Source organism: Brassica rapa, chromosome A08 (assembly GCF_000309985.2).
Source record: "Brassica rapa cultivar Chiifu-401-42 chromosome A08, CAAS_Brap_v3.01, whole genome shotgun sequence".
NCBI classification, from domain to species: Eukaryota; Viridiplantae; Streptophyta; class Magnoliopsida; order Brassicales; family Brassicaceae; genus Brassica; species Brassica rapa.
In genome coordinates, this window is record NC_024802.2 from 19,878,682 (window position 1) to 19,895,497 (window position 16,816).

At 34.7% G+C, this 16,816-nt stretch overlaps 3 protein-coding genes across 5 annotated transcripts; 2 read left to right on the top strand and 1 right to left on the bottom strand.

Annotated features, from left to right (window-relative positions):
• Positions 1–127: 127 nt before the first annotated feature.
• On the top strand, positions 128–4,178 carry LOC103835880 (protein IQ-DOMAIN 31). Of its 3 annotated transcripts, XM_009112068.3 has the most exons (9): positions 128–345; positions 418–1,240; positions 1,444–1,484; positions 1,764–1,877; positions 2,004–2,309; positions 2,391–2,579; positions 2,656–2,742; positions 2,808–3,804; positions 3,917–4,178. In XM_009112068.3, the coding sequence occupies exons 4-9, from the start codon at positions 1,797–1,799 to the stop codon at positions 3,946–3,948; spliced, it is 1,692 nt and encodes a 563-aa protein (XP_009110316.1). In that variant the 5' UTR covers positions 128–345; positions 418–1,240; positions 1,444–1,484; positions 1,764–1,796; the 3' UTR covers positions 3,949–4,178. The 3 variants fall into 3 exon arrangements, with proteins under 3 accessions (XP_009110316.1, XP_018509395.1, XP_009110314.1); XM_009112066.3 differs by lacking the exon at positions 128–345 and having other exon boundaries at positions 964–1,240; positions 1,444–1,523; XM_018653879.2 differs by lacking the exons at positions 128–345; positions 1,444–1,484 and having other exon boundaries at positions 962–1,240.
• A 269-nt stretch (positions 4,179–4,447) lies between these two features.
• On the top strand, positions 4,448–8,216 carry LOC103835881 (mini zinc finger protein 3). Its single transcript, XM_033277282.1, has one exon. It carries the CDS (start codon positions 7,777–7,779, stop codon positions 8,041–8,043), a length of 267 nt encoding a protein of 88 aa, XP_033133173.1. The 5' UTR covers positions 4,448–7,776; the 3' UTR covers positions 8,044–8,216.
• Positions 8,217–9,963: 1,747 nt separating this feature from the next.
• Positions 9,964–16,811, bottom strand: LOC103835882 (protein transport protein SEC31 homolog A). The gene is given in 21 exon segments (XM_018653741.2): positions 9,964–10,291; positions 10,521–10,615; positions 10,709–10,932; positions 11,096–11,276; positions 11,350–11,460; positions 11,598–11,645; positions 11,647–11,844; positions 11,927–12,112; positions 12,208–12,300; positions 12,371–12,719; positions 12,793–12,920; positions 12,999–13,151; positions 13,356–13,475; positions 13,565–13,662; positions 13,784–13,841; positions 13,929–14,055; positions 14,171–14,207; positions 14,290–14,386; positions 14,475–14,591; positions 14,668–14,722; positions 14,825–16,811. Coding segments are annotated over 20 exon segments (2,787 nt in total). The 5' UTR covers positions 15,142–16,811; the 3' UTR covers positions 9,964–10,291; positions 10,521–10,525.
• Positions 16,812–16,816: the final 5 nt, after the last annotated feature.

Sequence of the window (16,816 nt, forward strand, 5' to 3'; positions counted from 1 at the left end):
ATATCTAACACTAAAATTTTTAGTATTTGCGATTTACTTTATTTTTAATGAATATTGATTTTCGATATTTGCTTTGCTCCAAAGATTTATGGATATATGGAGTTTTGGATCGAATCGAAATAAATTTAACGGATAAAATGTTACCCCCAGGCCCCAGTTATGATCATACATGTGAGCAGCTAAGGGGAACCAATTCGCAAAGGACCACAGTGCTAAAGCCATGGACAAAACAAGAGCAGATCTTCATTCAAGAATCAGAGTCACCATTCAATCCGTTGATTCCATTTCAAAGCGCATCCAGAGACGAAGAGCTCCAGTCACAGATCTTAAAGGCTTTCTCCAAGGGTGGAGTAGTTACTAATAGCTAAAAGTCTCTTAACTTTGCTGTTAACTGATATTTCTGTGAAATCTCTTTAGGTTTGATAAGAATGTGGAAAGCAAAGCTCGAATGTCTATCCCGTTGTCGGAATTCATCCAATACAGGGTCAGAAAACGCCCTCAACTCAAGAGACGGATTTGGTCTGAGCTTCTAGAAGAAACAGGATTTGGTTAAACAGTATGACTTCTTATGTTGAAGCTCCTGGCTTCACAACTGTGTGTTTGCTGTAAAGCAGCCACCAAGCTCGGTTTTAAACTATATGACTTGGTTCATAATCTCCAGGAACTAAACCAAGTGTATGGCGTGAGAATGATGCAACCCCTGTTTCACCTTTTAGTAATGTTATTCAGTACCTTTTTATTAGTATTCTCTAGCTTCAGTTCATTCTATAACAATAATTCTTGTCGGTAGTAGCTACTGTGAAAGCGAGTTCAGTAGCAGCAAGTTACGGTGCCGTTTAATCATTCAATGCCTTTACATTGCTGGACTTAGAAAAAAAAACGAACTGGCAAAAAACTCTTAGAAGGATCACCACGCGCCTCACTCGAAGAAGGATGATGTATAGTTGTGTCTGGAAATGCTTAGTAAACACGCAGCTGAGTTTACTACACTTGTTCCCGAAGCAAGCTACAACTCTGGGGACTACCCACCTCCCTAACTTTCTCACCTTCTTCAATTATTTTACTCATTTATTACCAATTTTTTTTCTTTTCTTTTGATTTTTAAAATAGAAAAGAATAAATTATCTCTCTCTATTCGTGGTCACTGAACTAAAGTCTCTTCACCGATGCTCTTAACTCTATAGAGAGATTGCAAATGGGAAGCAGCTTTAGCTAAATCCTTTCCTTGAAACCATTCACGGTAAAATGTTGTCTTCTTCTTAGTTTGTTGTCTGATTCAGACAGGGGATCCGACGTGTGCTTCTGTTTGAGACCGACATTTCTCGTTAATTGTTTTAATTTAACTACTGAGGAGAGTTTTCTCATTTTTTATTTATATATATAAAAGAATTATAGGATCATTGTGTTCTTTGTTGTTGTTGTTGTTGTTGATTCTGAGATCAGGTAGTGTGGATTTGAGATCAGGATTCATTTACTTTTGCAAGGTGAGTTCCAGATCTGGTGGTTTTAGTTTCCTTTTTAAGTTATACTTATTTTCTTTCTCTTTCTTTTTAATGATTGTGATCTATTGTTAAACCTTATGATTAGAGATGATTACATATAATATAAAGTTGAATTTTTAGCTCATGAACGAATGATTCTGAAATTTGGCTCTTTACTTTAGTCTTCTTTATGAACATATGGGCTGATCCTTTGAACTCAGCATAGTGCCAAAGTTGCAATCTTTGGTTATAAAAAGTGATTGGTCGGTTGAAAAATTGCAGGAGGTGTGGTTTTGTGTATTGGTTGTGGACATCATGGGAAAGCCTGCAAGGTGGTTAAAAAGTGTGTTACTTGGAAAGAAATCATCTAAATCTAGTGGTTCTAAAGACAAGGAGGTAACGCTTACAAACATATGGATTAAGATTCTTCAATATGATCCTTTGTATACAGTTTGTCTATGGTGTCACTCTCTGATGTTCTTTCTCTTTGTTTTGTCTGTTTCTAATGGTTATCACGCGCAGAGAGTTGTGAATGGAAAAGAGGTAGTGGTTGTTTCCAGGATTGAAGAATCCGATGTGGTTTCGGATCTTCCATCCTTTGGTAATGCAACAGTTTCCACCAGTAGTGCCGTGGTAGAGGAGACACAGAATACAGAACGTGAAGTGGTTTCAGACGACGAGATACAACTTCCTGAGAGCCAAGTCCTACCAACAGAATCTCCAACTGCTGCTTCTGTTGTTGTTCCTGATGATTTGCTATCAGATTCAGACAAAATTCAGCAAGAGGTTGCAGCAACAACTCTGCAGGCTGCCTTTAGAGGCTACTTGGTAATATTATTAAAGCTCGTGGTGTGTGTGTGTGTGTGTGTTTTTGTGTATACTGACTGAACTTGAGCTCTATGTGTGAAGGCTCGACGTGCTTTCTGGGCATTAAAAGGTATAATAAGGCTACAGGCACTTATCCGCGGCCACATGGTAAGGAGGCAAGCTGTTGCGACTCTGTGCTGTGTAATGGGAATTGTCAGATTGCAAGCACTTGCTCGAGGAAAAGAGATCAGACGTTCTGACATTGGTGTTGAAGTTCATAGGAGATGCTTGGTAATGCTCAACTCTTTTGACTCTGTGATTAGCTTTAAAACTTTAGTTCTCTAACTGTCTTTTTGTGTCTCATCAGGAGAATAAACTTCCTGAAGACTCTGTTGTTGAAACACATACTTACCTTGGAATCAAGAAGCTAACTGCAAATGCTTTTGCTCAGAAGGTATGCTTATTATGGTTAGTACTATTACTGAAACTAGGAGTTGATGTTGTTGTCTTTCTTAACAGCTTCTAGCTTCTTCTCCAAACGTGATGCCTGTGCACTTAGACAATGATTCTTCCAACTCAATCTGGTTAGAGAACTGGTCAGCCTCTTGCTTCTGGAAACCAGTTCCTCAACCGAAGAAAACATCAGTCAGGAAAACTCAGAAGAAGTTCGAAGGGGACTTTGCTAAACCAAAGAAGAGTGTTCGCAAAGTCCCTGCTCCCAATCTTGACAGTTCCTCCGCTGGTGCACAGACAGCATTTGAGTTTGAGAAACCAAAACGCAGCAGCTTCCGCAAATTCTCAACAAGCCAATCTGTGGAGCTACCACCACTAGAAGAGCCTCCTCAAGTTGATCTAGAGAAGGTGAAACGTGGCTTGAGGAAAGTGCATAACCCTGTAGTTGAGAACTCTATCCAACCTCAACCATCTCCAGAGAAGGAGATTGAGAAGCCAGCTCTGGCTTTGAAAGAGCCTGTGACTGTGAGTACCTTTGATGAAGAGGAAAAGGAGACTGTGGTGGAGATACTACACACTCATGGACCATTGGAGACCAATGAAGCAGCACCTGATTCTCCATTGGTGAACCAAATCGAAGAGAGCCAAGAGAATGTGATGGCTGAGGAGAAGGAGGATGTGAAGGAAGAGAGAACTCCCAAGCAAAAGAAGTCAGCTGGGAAGGAGAATAAAAAATCAGTGAAAAAGGATTCTCCGGTTAGTGCCACTACTACTACTCAAGCTGCTGAGTGTCAAGAGAGTAGTAATGGGAATCAGAGTAGTACCCCGGGACTACCGAGCTATATGCAAGCGACTAAATCCGCAAAAGCAAAGCTGAGACTTCAACAAGGGTCTTCTTCCCCTAAGCAACAAGGGGCTGAGAAAGTCACTAGACGTTACTCACTACCGTCTTCAGGTAATAATGCAAGAGTCACTTCTGATTCTCCTAAAACAACAAGAGTCTCAAACTCTGGTGGCAAAACCGGGAAGAAGACCGAGAAACCTTTGGGCCGAGAAGGCAACGGTTAGTGTCCTAAACACGCCACACAATATTTGTTTTTCACAAGAAAATCTGTAGGTATTATTCTATGTTTCTTGTCGACTAACTTTTCTTGGATTGGTTTTGGGTTTTGTAGGAAAGACAACTCAGGTAGAGTGGAAGAGATGATGGATCATCTGGTATACAAAGAAGTCTCTAATGTTTCCCACTCTACAGATATGTTACCATCTATAATATAGTTAGAGTATGTAATTTCTGTTTGTGTTTGTGTTGAGAATGTACATCATCGGTTTGTTTTTTTTTTGTGTGGCAAGTTCATTTTCTGTTTGCATGCTACATTCCTTCTATTACCTTGAAAATCAACTTTGGATGTTTATGATATATGTATTCTCAACTCTAAAAAATAATAATTTAGTCATGAAGTTAAACATTTTTTATGTTATAACCCCTTGAAATAATTGTTTTGAAATTCATGAAATGGATTCATAGTCAAATAGTCCTAAGTTTGAATGCATAACTAAGGAAGGAGTGGCTAAGTAATTAAAGGAGGGAGAAACAAAAAAGAAAAGCATAAAGTAGATAATCCATTGAGCTCAAAGAAGCAAGACTGGATCTTATTGCATGGAGTAAAGAGCTTTGGAATTATTAAAAGTTGGTATTGAAACACTTTTTCCCTCTTTAAAATGGCCTTCTTGCTTCTTCTTGAATGCCAATTGTTTCTTTATCTTAGCATAACTACATCATATTATTTATTTTTGTTGTTGTTAGATCATCTATATATTAAAGCAAGAAGGTAAACCACATCAACATTTTGACAATATATACTTTTTTTTAAAATTAATATCTTCTTTATTTTATGTTACTAAGTTATGATGCTGAATTTTCTGTATGAACATCAATCAAACACACACACATATCACATATATATATACATATATATATAGAGGCTGTCCATATCAGGCAAAAGGGAATGTTCCAAAGATATCTCAATGCTCTTTGGTGATTCCATTTGATAGGGACATTTTGTGTGAAGGACAATCCTCAAAAAGCAACACAAGACTGCACTCTTTGCCGCCATATGTGTATGTATGTATCACACCATTCACCATTTCACCTTATCCAATAAAAGTGGAAAAAAGAGAGAGAGAGAGAGATAGTATATGCTTACCTTCCCAGGAACAGAGTTTCAAATGTAAACTTTTTTTTTGGTTCAAACTTGTCAGAAGAGAGTTGTTCTAAAACCAGTCTTTATATATGCTTCTTCCTTACCAATCTTCTCTCCATTCCAAAGAAAGAGAAGGAGAGACAAACTTCTCTCTTCTTCTTTAACCTTTTTATCCATATATCTAATCTCTCAAGATTTTTACATATATATTCACTAGCTAGTAGCTAATATCTACACATATTGTAGATTTCTTCAAAATGGGTGTTTCAGTTCTTCATAGAGGAATGGTTCTTCTTCTTGTCATCTCAGTTGTTGTACTTCTTCAAACGGATAAGGTCTCAAGTCTAAGGTGGGAGAGAGACATGAGGCTGCAGCTACTGTCTGTTCATCCTTTGCGTGTTCTTGAAGAGTCGTCATCATCAAAGGAAGGAAATATAGATACAAATCCAGACTTGGCGCCTTCTCCTTCCGTTATGTCTGTTCCAAATCAATCTGTAAAAAGAATGATTGGAAGAGGATCCGATCCTATACACAACAGATGCTGACATTATTCTAGAAGGAAGAAACAATGTTTTGTTACTGGAAGTAAATGCTAGTCTATATTCTGTTCTGCAGTCTCAGTTACTTTTTAAAAAAATGTTATCATTTGTCTCTTAATCCTTTAAGGGTTCAAGTGTATATTGAATCCTTGTCATTTAAATCGTGTTTTTCATTATATATCGTTTGTTTGAAGAGTTATATGTTGAATATACAAGACTTGATTTGTTCTTTGTAAGATCCTCTCAGCATAGTTGAATTAATTCTGATTAATCAGATTATCATCAGTACAAACATCAAGCATATATGAGCCCAAATGTTTTGGTTCTTGAGCCCAAATCAAGACAGCTCAGAGTCATTCAGAAAAGTTGTTGAGTTGACTAGGCTTTAAGTTATAAATAGACCCATTAAACACTTCTTCTTTTTTTTTCTGAATGGCTCCCATAAAACACTTCAAAAAACTGAGGGCACTTCTGATCAACACTATTTTTTTTTTCTAAAACCGAGTAAAAGTAAAACGGAATAAAACAGAGTAAAAATAAGTATGAAATAAAAATACTCTAATCCTACTCCATTTTTTGTTTTATAATAAGATTTACTTTCATAATAAGATTTACTTCATAAATAGAGTAATCTAATTTTTGTTTGTTACTTTATTATGGAGTGGAAAATAACGTAAGATTATAATATTTTTAATTCATACTTACTTTTACTTAATTTTAGAAGAAAAAATGAAGTTTTACATTGGATATGCTCTAAAAAAACATGAAAACAAGAATATACATAATCTACACTGCTTAATAAGGTAAGTGACATGCATAAACAAATAAAAGAGTAGTTGGGAAAAGGTGGAGTAGATTTACCTTCCCAACTACTCGTTGATTATTGGAAATTTTCTGAACTCAGTGAAGAGATCAAACAAGAACTCAACGTGTATTCATTTTTCTACTTGACAAATCAACCTTCTTGACAATCTCCCGTGACTTTTGGCTTTTAATCATTATGATTACAAGGATACCTTTCTTAAGATAGAAAATACAAACTCAGTTGAAGCCAATTTAACTCTAAAAAGCTTACATATCTGCCGATATCGGTTACAATGATTAGTACAAGTAGGTGAAAAATGCAGTGACTCGGATACGATTGAACATAGTTTATGGAGATTTTTTCTGCGCTAAATTTTGAAAAAAAAAATTGAAAATAGTTTTATTTACATTAGGACGTAAATAGAAGTCCTTTATAATTAAAAATGCGGTTGATATAAAGCGATTGTACTCGAACAATCTGTTGGTGTCTATTGCTTGTGGGAGCATGTCCTTTGGAGTGACTCGGATACGCATTTTTGTTTATGCGACTATTTATTTATGTAGTGATCCGGGTAGTGGATGTCATTCAACTTGGTTTCTAATAAAATATACTCCCTAAATTTCAAAATAATATTAAAATATTAAATTTTTATTTCTCATAATTTTAAACTAGTAAAAAATTAGGAAATACATCAGTTTTTCTTTATTTCGCACATTTTTCTTTCTAAAATGTGTATTTGCTTGGAAATATAGTATTTTCGATGAACTAATACTCTTTGTGGAAAATGATGCACGTGAAAATAACAGAAAATTAGGCTGGTTGCTGAGTTTCTTCTTCTTTTTATTTGTTTATTGGTCAACTCTGAAAAAGAAATTAAAGGTAAGCGGGATGCGGCTATTTTATCATATTTGAAAATGGAACGAACAACATCATATAATTTAATTTTTTTAAATCTAAATAACAGTCATGATAAGGAGTAGATTCACGTAACGAAACTATTGAAATAAACTATAAAGTAGTATATCTATTTTTAATGCTTGTTAATTAATATCTACATAGGTTTCAAAAATATATTAATCAATTCCAACTAATAAAAATATGGTTTACATGTACACGACACTAGATCACTAGCTAGTAATCTCCCATTATTTATTGTTTTTTTTTTGAACACCAATCTCCCATTATTTATTGTACTTCTTCATGTTAATACATATATTTACCGTTATAAATCTAAGTTATGTCGAAGTCTTTTACGTATCAAATATAGGTAAATTTAATTTAACAATGACTTCCTTTTGAAGCGACTATTTTTAAAATTCCGTCTACAGTGTAACAGTGATATAGTCAACACTCAACAACCCTATTTATAAATAAGGGATACAAAGGAGCATTTTCAAGTACCCTTTTACTTTGTATCTAAAGTCTTTGATCATCTCCGCCTAAAACGCAAAAATATATTAGGTTTTTTCAGAGATCAGTTCACGAAGATGAAGAAGAGGCAAGTCGTGATAAAACAAAGAAAAAACTCATACACTACGACTTCGTCTTCGAGCAACGTCCGTTACATTGAGTGCCAGAAGAATCACGCAGCTAATATCGGTGGCTACGCCGTTGACGGTTGCCGTGAGTTTATCGCAAGCGGCGGCGAAGGAACCGATGATGCTTTGACGTGCGCTGCTTGTCGCTGTCACCGGAATTTTCATAGGAGGGAAGTTGAAACGGAGGTTGTTTGCGAGTATTCTCCTCCGAACTGAATCAACTAATTAATAAGATGTAAAAAATAAGGAAGAATATACAAGAAAAGTTATTGGTGACTTCAGTTAAAACAAAAACTACTTTGGAGTTGCTTTGTTGAGTTTTATATAAGAAATGTATTTATATATGTAATATGGTTATTGATGTATATTCAAATACTTACATTAACGCCGGTCAAAATAATTAATGATTCTTTAATCTTGATGTGGTGTAGTGTTATATATACTTAGTTCTGCGGATTTTTGTTTTGTTTTTAGTAGCCGAAAAGTGTTAAAGACTTTTAAGTAGTACTAGTAGATAATTTTAGTGACGGATTCTGATTCCTGAACGTAAGAGTCCAGTCTACACTTATCTTGATTGAGCTAATAACATTTGGAAATTATAATCTATATTTGTATGCTAAAGTTGCGAGTAGATAAATAATCAAATAAATTTCTTATATGAAGGAGATGAATCCTTATAAGATATATATAAGAGCACTCGCGTTGAAAGAGATGAATCCTTAGGAGCACTTGCGATCTCTTTCAATACTTTCGTTATGCTTACATATATTTGGATATATATATATATATAGCACATGTGCGAAGCATATAGTCAATGACAGCAAAATAATTGGATATATACAGATTTGTGAATGGAACCCAAATTAATAAGCGAGTTAGATACATGGTCTAGGGTCTGGCAAAAAAAAATTATTTTACCATTTAAATTTTATATTTAGATAATGTTTAAAATATTTTTAAAGTTTAATCTGTAATATTTTGTATATTTTGTAATGTAAATAAAATTATATACATATCAAATAATTTTAGATTTTTTTTCAATTTTATTTGATATATTTATAAATTTTTATATATAAAAATATAGATTTATGAAAAACTGAACTCTTTAACTTATTATAAGGGAAGACACGTATTTCTCGTCTGTGCTTAATGAGCCGGTCCTCTGGTCTTCATGTAGACCCATGCATATGCATGGCTATATGATTATTGGTACTTATATGCATGCTGACGTGGCGCAAGGAAGTGAAAGAAAACTCTAAATTATTATTATAGATAAATGAGTCTTAGCTTTTATCAAGCAAAATAAAATAATGAAATTAATGCATACAAGTACCAATAATCATATGTTCTTCCATTTGTCTCTTTCTCTTGACTATTCGACTCACCACTACACATACAAAATACTTTCAAAAGAAATATTCTAGACATTTAAAAGAAGATACATTTGTATCCAATGAAATTAATTTTATTGTTATGGCCACTGGCCAGTATCAAACTATATATGTGGATGTCAATTTTTTTTAATAAACCGTTTAAAAGCTTTTTTATATACGTATGAATCATGCTATTTTGATGATTATTAGCGGCCCACATTTCATATCATGCTATCAAATCGTTTAGGTTCTTGTATTTCAGTTCGCTCAATTAGCTATAACTAAAAAGAAGTTAACTCGAAACCATTACAAATAAAATAAAGTAAGGTTTGTTACCAATACCACGCAAAAAAAAAAAAACATATTGGCTGATTCTGCTCTCATCTAAGTAGCCACTCGAATTTGTTGGAAAAGACAATTGTAGTTTGTTTATTTAATTGTTAATTATAATATGAAAAATCAATTAATGTACTTAAAAATACTCTTTCTCTTTTGGAGAAAACACATTGTGATTTTGTGAATTTCTACATTTCTTTTACCATATAAGTGAGCTTTGTAAATGTATGTGGTAAGTGACAAATGATAACTTAAGCTTTAGACCATGGTTCACTTTATTTTTCACTCTAAAATAAAATAATTCTATAATATAGTTAAGTTATATTCCAATAGAGTTCAATTTTAGATTGGAAAATAGAATGACGAACAAAAAACAACAACTTACTCTATATAGAGTAATCTCATTTTTAGAGTGGAAAATAGAGTATCATTGAAACTATTTTACTTTAAATCATATTTAAAAATTAAAAATAAAGTAAGGTTGGATATGCCCTTATGATACAGTGTTCAAAAGTATTTAACTATTAAAAATAAAAATAAAAATAAAAAATGAGATAAGAAAATCAAATGGTTGGAGACCACTTCATTCATTTTGACTTTAGTTAGCTAAGACTAAGAATGAGACTAAAAGAACATTACAAGAAAAGGAAAACAATCTGTTAAGAACTGTATTAGACTTTTAACACCAGTCTCATGAACTCAGGCTTTCCCAAGATTGCTTGGCTCTGAAGCTTTCTAAGCAACTGCTGATACTCCTGGGGATTCAAAGACCCAAAAACATAAAGAAGAGAACAAATAAAGACAGTGAACGAGAATATACTATTTATGCTTTATAGATCACCGACTCAAAGCACTAAGTACATAACCCAAGAATAGTGATGCTTTAACTCTACCTAAATTCGGTCAAAAACAAAAATCAGTAAAAAAAAAAAAATCTACCTAAACTCCTGTGATTTTATATCTAAGAATCCCACATAATCTCACCTTTTTCATCGAACATTTTGCCTTCCTTTTATCATTTGTTTAAGTGGTAGGAGCCAGAAGTTGCATTCATCCCATTCGGTGGACGCCAGATGCGCCTGTTTTCCACAAAACAGCAGACAAAGTTGCGTTTCTTCAACATTTATAGAATACTTAAAGTGAAAGACTACAAAACAGAACAAAATTTTTACCTGTATTTGCAAAGCTGCAACAAAGTCATGTTTGTCTAGAGCTTGACATAGCAGAGAGAGTTTTTCTGCAGCGTGCTTCGAGATGTCCTCATTATTGAGTTTCGCAAACAGAGATCCTACTTTTCTTGAGATACCTTCTATATCACGCTTCTTGGCAGGACCTAATGTGTCTGATGTCTCTTTAAAAAGCCTTGTCAATGTAGCCACTATATGTTTCTGGTGAGCTAGAACATTCCATACCAGCATAAAGAAAACATCTGACTTTAGTTAAAACAGTTTATACAGAACAAAGGCAGGTCACTAAAATATATAATTCCAATTGAGCTGAACAAAGTGTATATATATTTTTAAAAATTAATTGTTTTAACGTTGTAAGAATGTCAATACCTGGTACATTGGAAGTGTCCGCTGTCTGAACAGTCGGTGGTGGAGCTACAGGTGCAGGGGGTGGTTGCACAGCTACCCGCTGTGCTGGAACCATGAGTTCCACTTGTTGAACAACAGTTTGGTGAATCTTAGAGTTAAGATGTAGACCAGGTGGTGGATTGTATGTTGCGTTTGTGTATCTCTGGGGACATAGGTTTTTTGGTTAGTCAAAAACAAAATAAACTAAATAAAATGGAGATGGAAGTGAAACATACAGTAGATGAATGAAAATCCATTGTTCTCTGTTGATGAGGAGGAGGATTTAAAGAAACTAAAGTAGTTCTTGATGGCTCAGCATTGGTTACTGGAGCTGGAGTGAAGGATTGCTGCAGAAAAAAAAAATTGTAATCAAGGTTGGTCCAAGAAAGTGATACATAACTCATGGTACAAAGGATGAGAGGAGAGGAAATTTTATTGTTGTTAAAATCCAAAATGTTCAAGAAACCTGGAGAGCTGGCTGAGCTTGGTTATATGGATTTGGCTGCGTCTGAGTTGGCTCCTGATAAACACTTTGAAAACCGTTCCCTCAATATTGAAAGTTCAGATGAGAAATCACCAGGCTCAAGAAGTTTTAAGAACTTTATAGCCGTTGCAAGAAGTCCTTGGCTGGCCAGTATCTCAGCATAACTCTCAAAGAGTTTGTGTAAAGAGGCACTGAATCTCTTGTTCTCGGTTGCCAAAGCAAGGACAATAGTCTTCTCCATAAGATCCTATTTTGGAAGTGAAAAGAATGTTGAGCAGAGAAGTCCATATTCTATGTTTATACAAGATAGAGAACTCAACAATACGTACTTGAACACGCTCAGAATAAGATTCTCCAGCATTGTCTTTTTCAAGGCTCCTCAACCATATGTCTACTGTTTTGTCGACATTTCCGGCGCAAATGTAGCACAGAGTTGCAGCCAAAGTAAAACCAGAAGGCAGCAAATGTGAGGCAAGAGCATCACAGAGGCTTGTCCATTCATCTCCTTCTGCAAACTGTTTTTCAAAAGCAACATCCATGAACAAGTAGTTAGTGACATCAAAAACGTCTTGGAACAAACATTTTAATATCATCAACCAAAACAGCTTACAGTGCAGATGAGAGCAAGAGTTTCTTTCCATAATTTAGCTGGCCTTGTATGAACAAGGCTCATTAAATCATTGTTCACCATTGCAGAAAACACCTGAAACAAGCTTATCAAGATGGCAATAACCAACATATCTAAAGTAAAGTTGAATATAAACTATATATACCTTCATGTAAGGTGCATTGCTCATCTTCAGATATTTATCAAGAGTACTCTCCCACAAAGTTGTACCACCAACGTGAGCAATAACTAAAGCATCAGCCATCTTGTTTGCAGATAAACAATGAGCTACTGCTTCCTTGTAATCTCCCACAATCAATGAACGTTGGATGGCATCATCAAATAATGGATCAGAGATTTCTTCTTCTACGTTTTCAGAAGAATATGTAGCATAATGCTCTTGATCCTCAGAAGGTAAACTAAAGCCAAGATGGGTACGCAACTTCGTCTTTGCGTTCCCATCCTCTTCAAGCATGATTTTCAGCAAGCTCCATGTTTCTTTCTCCTCCTCGGATCTTCAGAAAACAAAGAATAAGTTTCTGTTAGGGATAATTATGTTAATTTTTTCAATCACTGAAAATGACTTACTCGGTCTCTTCAGATTTCTTCTTGCACAAACTCATTAGTGAAGTCTTCTCTCCGTTTACTATCTCAGTTTCAAATTTAGTTATTCGATTCACCAAACTTTGTTCTGTGGCAAGGTTATGCAAGAAAACCTGACACATGACATGATAAGAGTCAAATAGAATGAAGAAAGGAAACAGAATTATACAATGTCCAATCTAAAACCCTACCACAGAAGCCTCAGGGAGCTTTGAGTTAGATGACACAAGCTTTCCTCCAAATCCAAAAGATGCACTAACCGGGCGCTTCCACCATTTTGGTGCTGTTAATAAAGGAGCTGCATCAATAAGATTGTTCTCTCCACTACCATTGCGGCTGCAACCCTACATATATAGTACATACATTCTTCAGAACACAAAAGAGAATGAAACTAAGCCCTAAACGTTTTGGTCTTCTAAAACAAACCATGAGGATGGAAAATGACCTCTGAGTTCATAAGGTTCATTATTATTGTATCTTGTGTATTATTCAGATTGGTCTACTACACATACTTCAATCACCAAAGAGAATAAATGTCCAAGAGGTACCTCAAGGTTATAGATGCTAATATTCCCATCAGCTGAAGATGCTGATACAACTCCAGGTATCTTTGGGGACCAATGAACATCAAAATTTGAATTGTTTGTAGTTGGTAACTCAGCCACAATCTGAAATAAATTGAAACAAAAATTCCATTAATTTACATAAATTACTATATAGCTAACAGAGCTATATCAAAATTATTGTTCTCTTTTACCTGTCCTGTCTTTGTGTTCCAGAAAATAGTTCGGTTGTCTCTAGCACAGGTAAGTAGATACAAGCTGTCACTTGGACACCACTCCATTGCAATCACACCTTATATATAACAAGTATCACCACTTATGTTTCACCAATGCTATAAACACTATAAAAACAGGAACACAAAAATAACAACATGGTACATAGATTTAGCTAAAACACATAACAAAAGGCATACCTCTGTGGTGGCCAACAAATGTGCGAACAGGTGATTGTGGATACCTTATGTCCAAAAGCTAATAGCAAGAAATTATCTTTAGAGAATAATAAAGAGCCAAAATTATTTAAAACTTGTACAACAAACAGGTTAAATGTTTGATTACCTTCACAGAAGGTGAACTGTCTTCATCTGATGCAATCATTATCTGATTACAATTATCAGGATCCCATTGCAAAACTGAGCAGCTAATGAGACCTTTAAATCTATCGCTCGATTCGGAATTTTTGAATCTGTTGGTTGATAATTAGTGAACATGTCAGGTTATGATAAAAGAGATATCACTAATTAAAGGATGTATCACATTTCAGATAAACAATGCATGGTAAAGAAGATGTCAACACTTACCCTGTTATAACCTTCTTGTTATTCACGTCCCATATCACTAAGAACACACAAGAACGAGTAACAATCAGCAGAAAGTGGAATCAGATTATATAGAAGGAAGGAGAAACACTAATTCTCACCAGTAGTCCCATTATATGAGGTCGATGCTAAAACATGTTTAAACTCTCTATTCCATGAAACAGAGGAGATTTCACCTTGCGTATAAGATCCACTACCCTGTAAACAAGATATGAAGTTGTAACCATGCAATTTCAATTGTACTTGGGATAAAGCAAGATCCTGACATGGTGGCCTAATTATATACCTTTAGGACATGGGAAGGCTCTGAAGTATTTGCTAAATCCCAAATGCAAATCGTGCCATCATCATCCCCGGAAGCAAGTTGGTTTGGGGAGATAACATTAAACTCAAGAGCACGAACCTAACATACAAGACAATGTAAGCATCGAAAAGAACCTAGCCCAACATTAGATTCTTAAAAAGAGATTACAACTCACTGGCCCTTTATGTTTTGAAAGGTATCTAACATGCGCACTTTCATTAGACTCGGAACTGCAAAAAAAAAAAAAGTCAAATACTTTACTTGTCTACTACGGAAACACTTTTTCATTAAAAACCCTAACAATTAGGGTTTTAGAGAAAGAGATAACTCACCGAATCAGAGTGATTGGATTCCGTAAACCGATATTCCCGTCGACGAGGCCACCGGCGATGAGACCATAGGGAGTTTCCTCGGATCCGGATCCATAACTTCCCCAAGCGAGTCGAGTAAACCTCTCGGAGCTTGAGCACTGACCTAATAGTTTCATCTCGTGGTCTTCGGAGTTAAAATCGAGTTCAAAGATCTCGAGGTTGGAGGATGAGCTGAAAGACAGATCAACGGCTCCGGCCATCGTTCCGGCAGCCATGAACGGAGCTTCTGGTGCCATGGCAACGTACGCGGATCTATCAACTCTCTTTATGCAAGACATTGTAGCAGCGACTCAAAGCTGAAACTAACAGAAGCAGAGTCACCGATCCAATAGCTAGAGAGAAGAGCGAGGAAGGGACTGGGAGATTTGAAGAGGGATTTGATTTGTTCGATGTGGTTTATATAGTAAACGAGTACGGGGTAATATCGGAATGTTCGTACTTGGTGTTACGCAAACACAACCTTTTAGAACATGACACGTCACTTATGCTGTTTTTATGTTTGTGGAAAAGACAGAAACACCACCAGACAAATATTGCTTGGACAACAGTCGCTCAAACAAACCTGTAGTATAATTCCGGTTCTGAACCATCGCCTTTGATTAGAAAACTTTCTCAGCCCAATAGATTCAAGAAAGGCCTTGTTTCATTTTACGAGATTGGATAAAGAGAAATATCTCATATATATTAACTGACAATCATTTAAACACTTGTAACTTTAAGTTTAATTAATTAAAAAAATTATGTTTAGGTATCACTTAATTAGAAATAGGATAAAACATGCGCTTTGGGTGAATTTATTTGTATATATTATCGATAATTTTTATCAAAAATTATAGTTTAGTTCCACAATTTTTAATAAAAATTGAACCGCTTCATCGGAAAAAAATTATATAATAACAATAAAAAATATTGTATATATATAAATAAAATGATCAAATATATAAAAAAGTTATCGATAATATATACAAATAAACTCACTATCCGCAAGATGCATATCTTATCCTAGTATATATTTAAAAAGCAGAATAAAATTACATTTGTCAAGAATGGGTTTGGACAACATAAATCTAAAGGAAAACTGATAAAGTACTTTAAATTGAGACTCTATTTTGAAAACTAGGCTATTTTAATATCTCACTATGTTATAGACTTTATTAGTAAAACTGTTTATTGTTAGAGATAATTTTCAAATATTTCAAAAGTTATCCTATTATGAATATTTATTATTTAAATATATGTTTATTCCAAAAATAATATTGCTAAGTTCAGAATTTACATAAATAAGTGTAGTTTAGTTGACAATAAAAGTGTAGTTTCCACAAAAAAAAGGGGTTAAGAGCAGTGTATTTTCCAATTTTCAAAACTTAGATAGGGTATTTTGCCAATTATCCCTAAATCTAAAGGGTGTTAGTCTTTGACCTCTGTTAATACTTCCCTTCAGGTCTTGAATTGTGTATGAGTTTCACTACCAAACTAAATTAACGATCTCAAAATCATGTTACATAATGATTTTTTTCTCTTCACGAATCATGTGTATAAATAATATTTTTTCCTATATCCTATATGTATCGTTAAACAAGTAGTTAAATATGTCCATTGTGCTTGTCTGTTGATAACTTGTGTTTTCCTTAAGACGAGTACTGTGAAGAAAAACAAACATTTGTTTTCCTGACAAATTCCAAAGTTAGTTTTGGATTGTTATTATTCAAAAAGGACAATGACATGATATTGAAAAGATCTTTGATGTTGCCACTGCCAAACTTTCCAGCAGACGTCTAGGCAGTTTATAATTGAATGTGTGATACATATACGTTAGAATTGAAAATTCCATCTAAAACCAATCTTTCAACCTATTTATTACTGAACAATGAGCATAACAATAAATAGCAATCTATTCCTTTGGTCCTTTTATTTCTTTGCACTACGATACCAGTTGTCATAACATTGTCCACA

What these genes read in the sequence shown, in the direction of transcription:
- LOC103835880 (XM_009112068.3), top strand. Translation starts at nt 1,797, where the DNA reads ATGGGAAAGCCTGCAAGGTGGTTAAAAAGTGTGTTACTTGGAAAGAAA. An exon ending in CTGCCTTTAGAGGCTACTTG is followed by an intron (nt 2,310 to 2,390) that starts GTAATATTATTA and finishes CTATGTGTGAAG; the next exon opens with GCTCGACGTGCTTTCTGGGC. An exon ending in AAGTTCATAGGAGATGCTTG is followed by an intron (nt 2,580 to 2,655) that starts GTAATGCTCAAC and finishes GTGTCTCATCAG; the next exon opens with GAGAATAAACTTCCTGAAGA.
- LOC103835881 (XM_033277282.1), top strand. Translation starts at nt 7,777, where the DNA reads ATGAAGAAGAGGCAAGTCGTGATAAAACAAAGAAAAAACTCATACACT.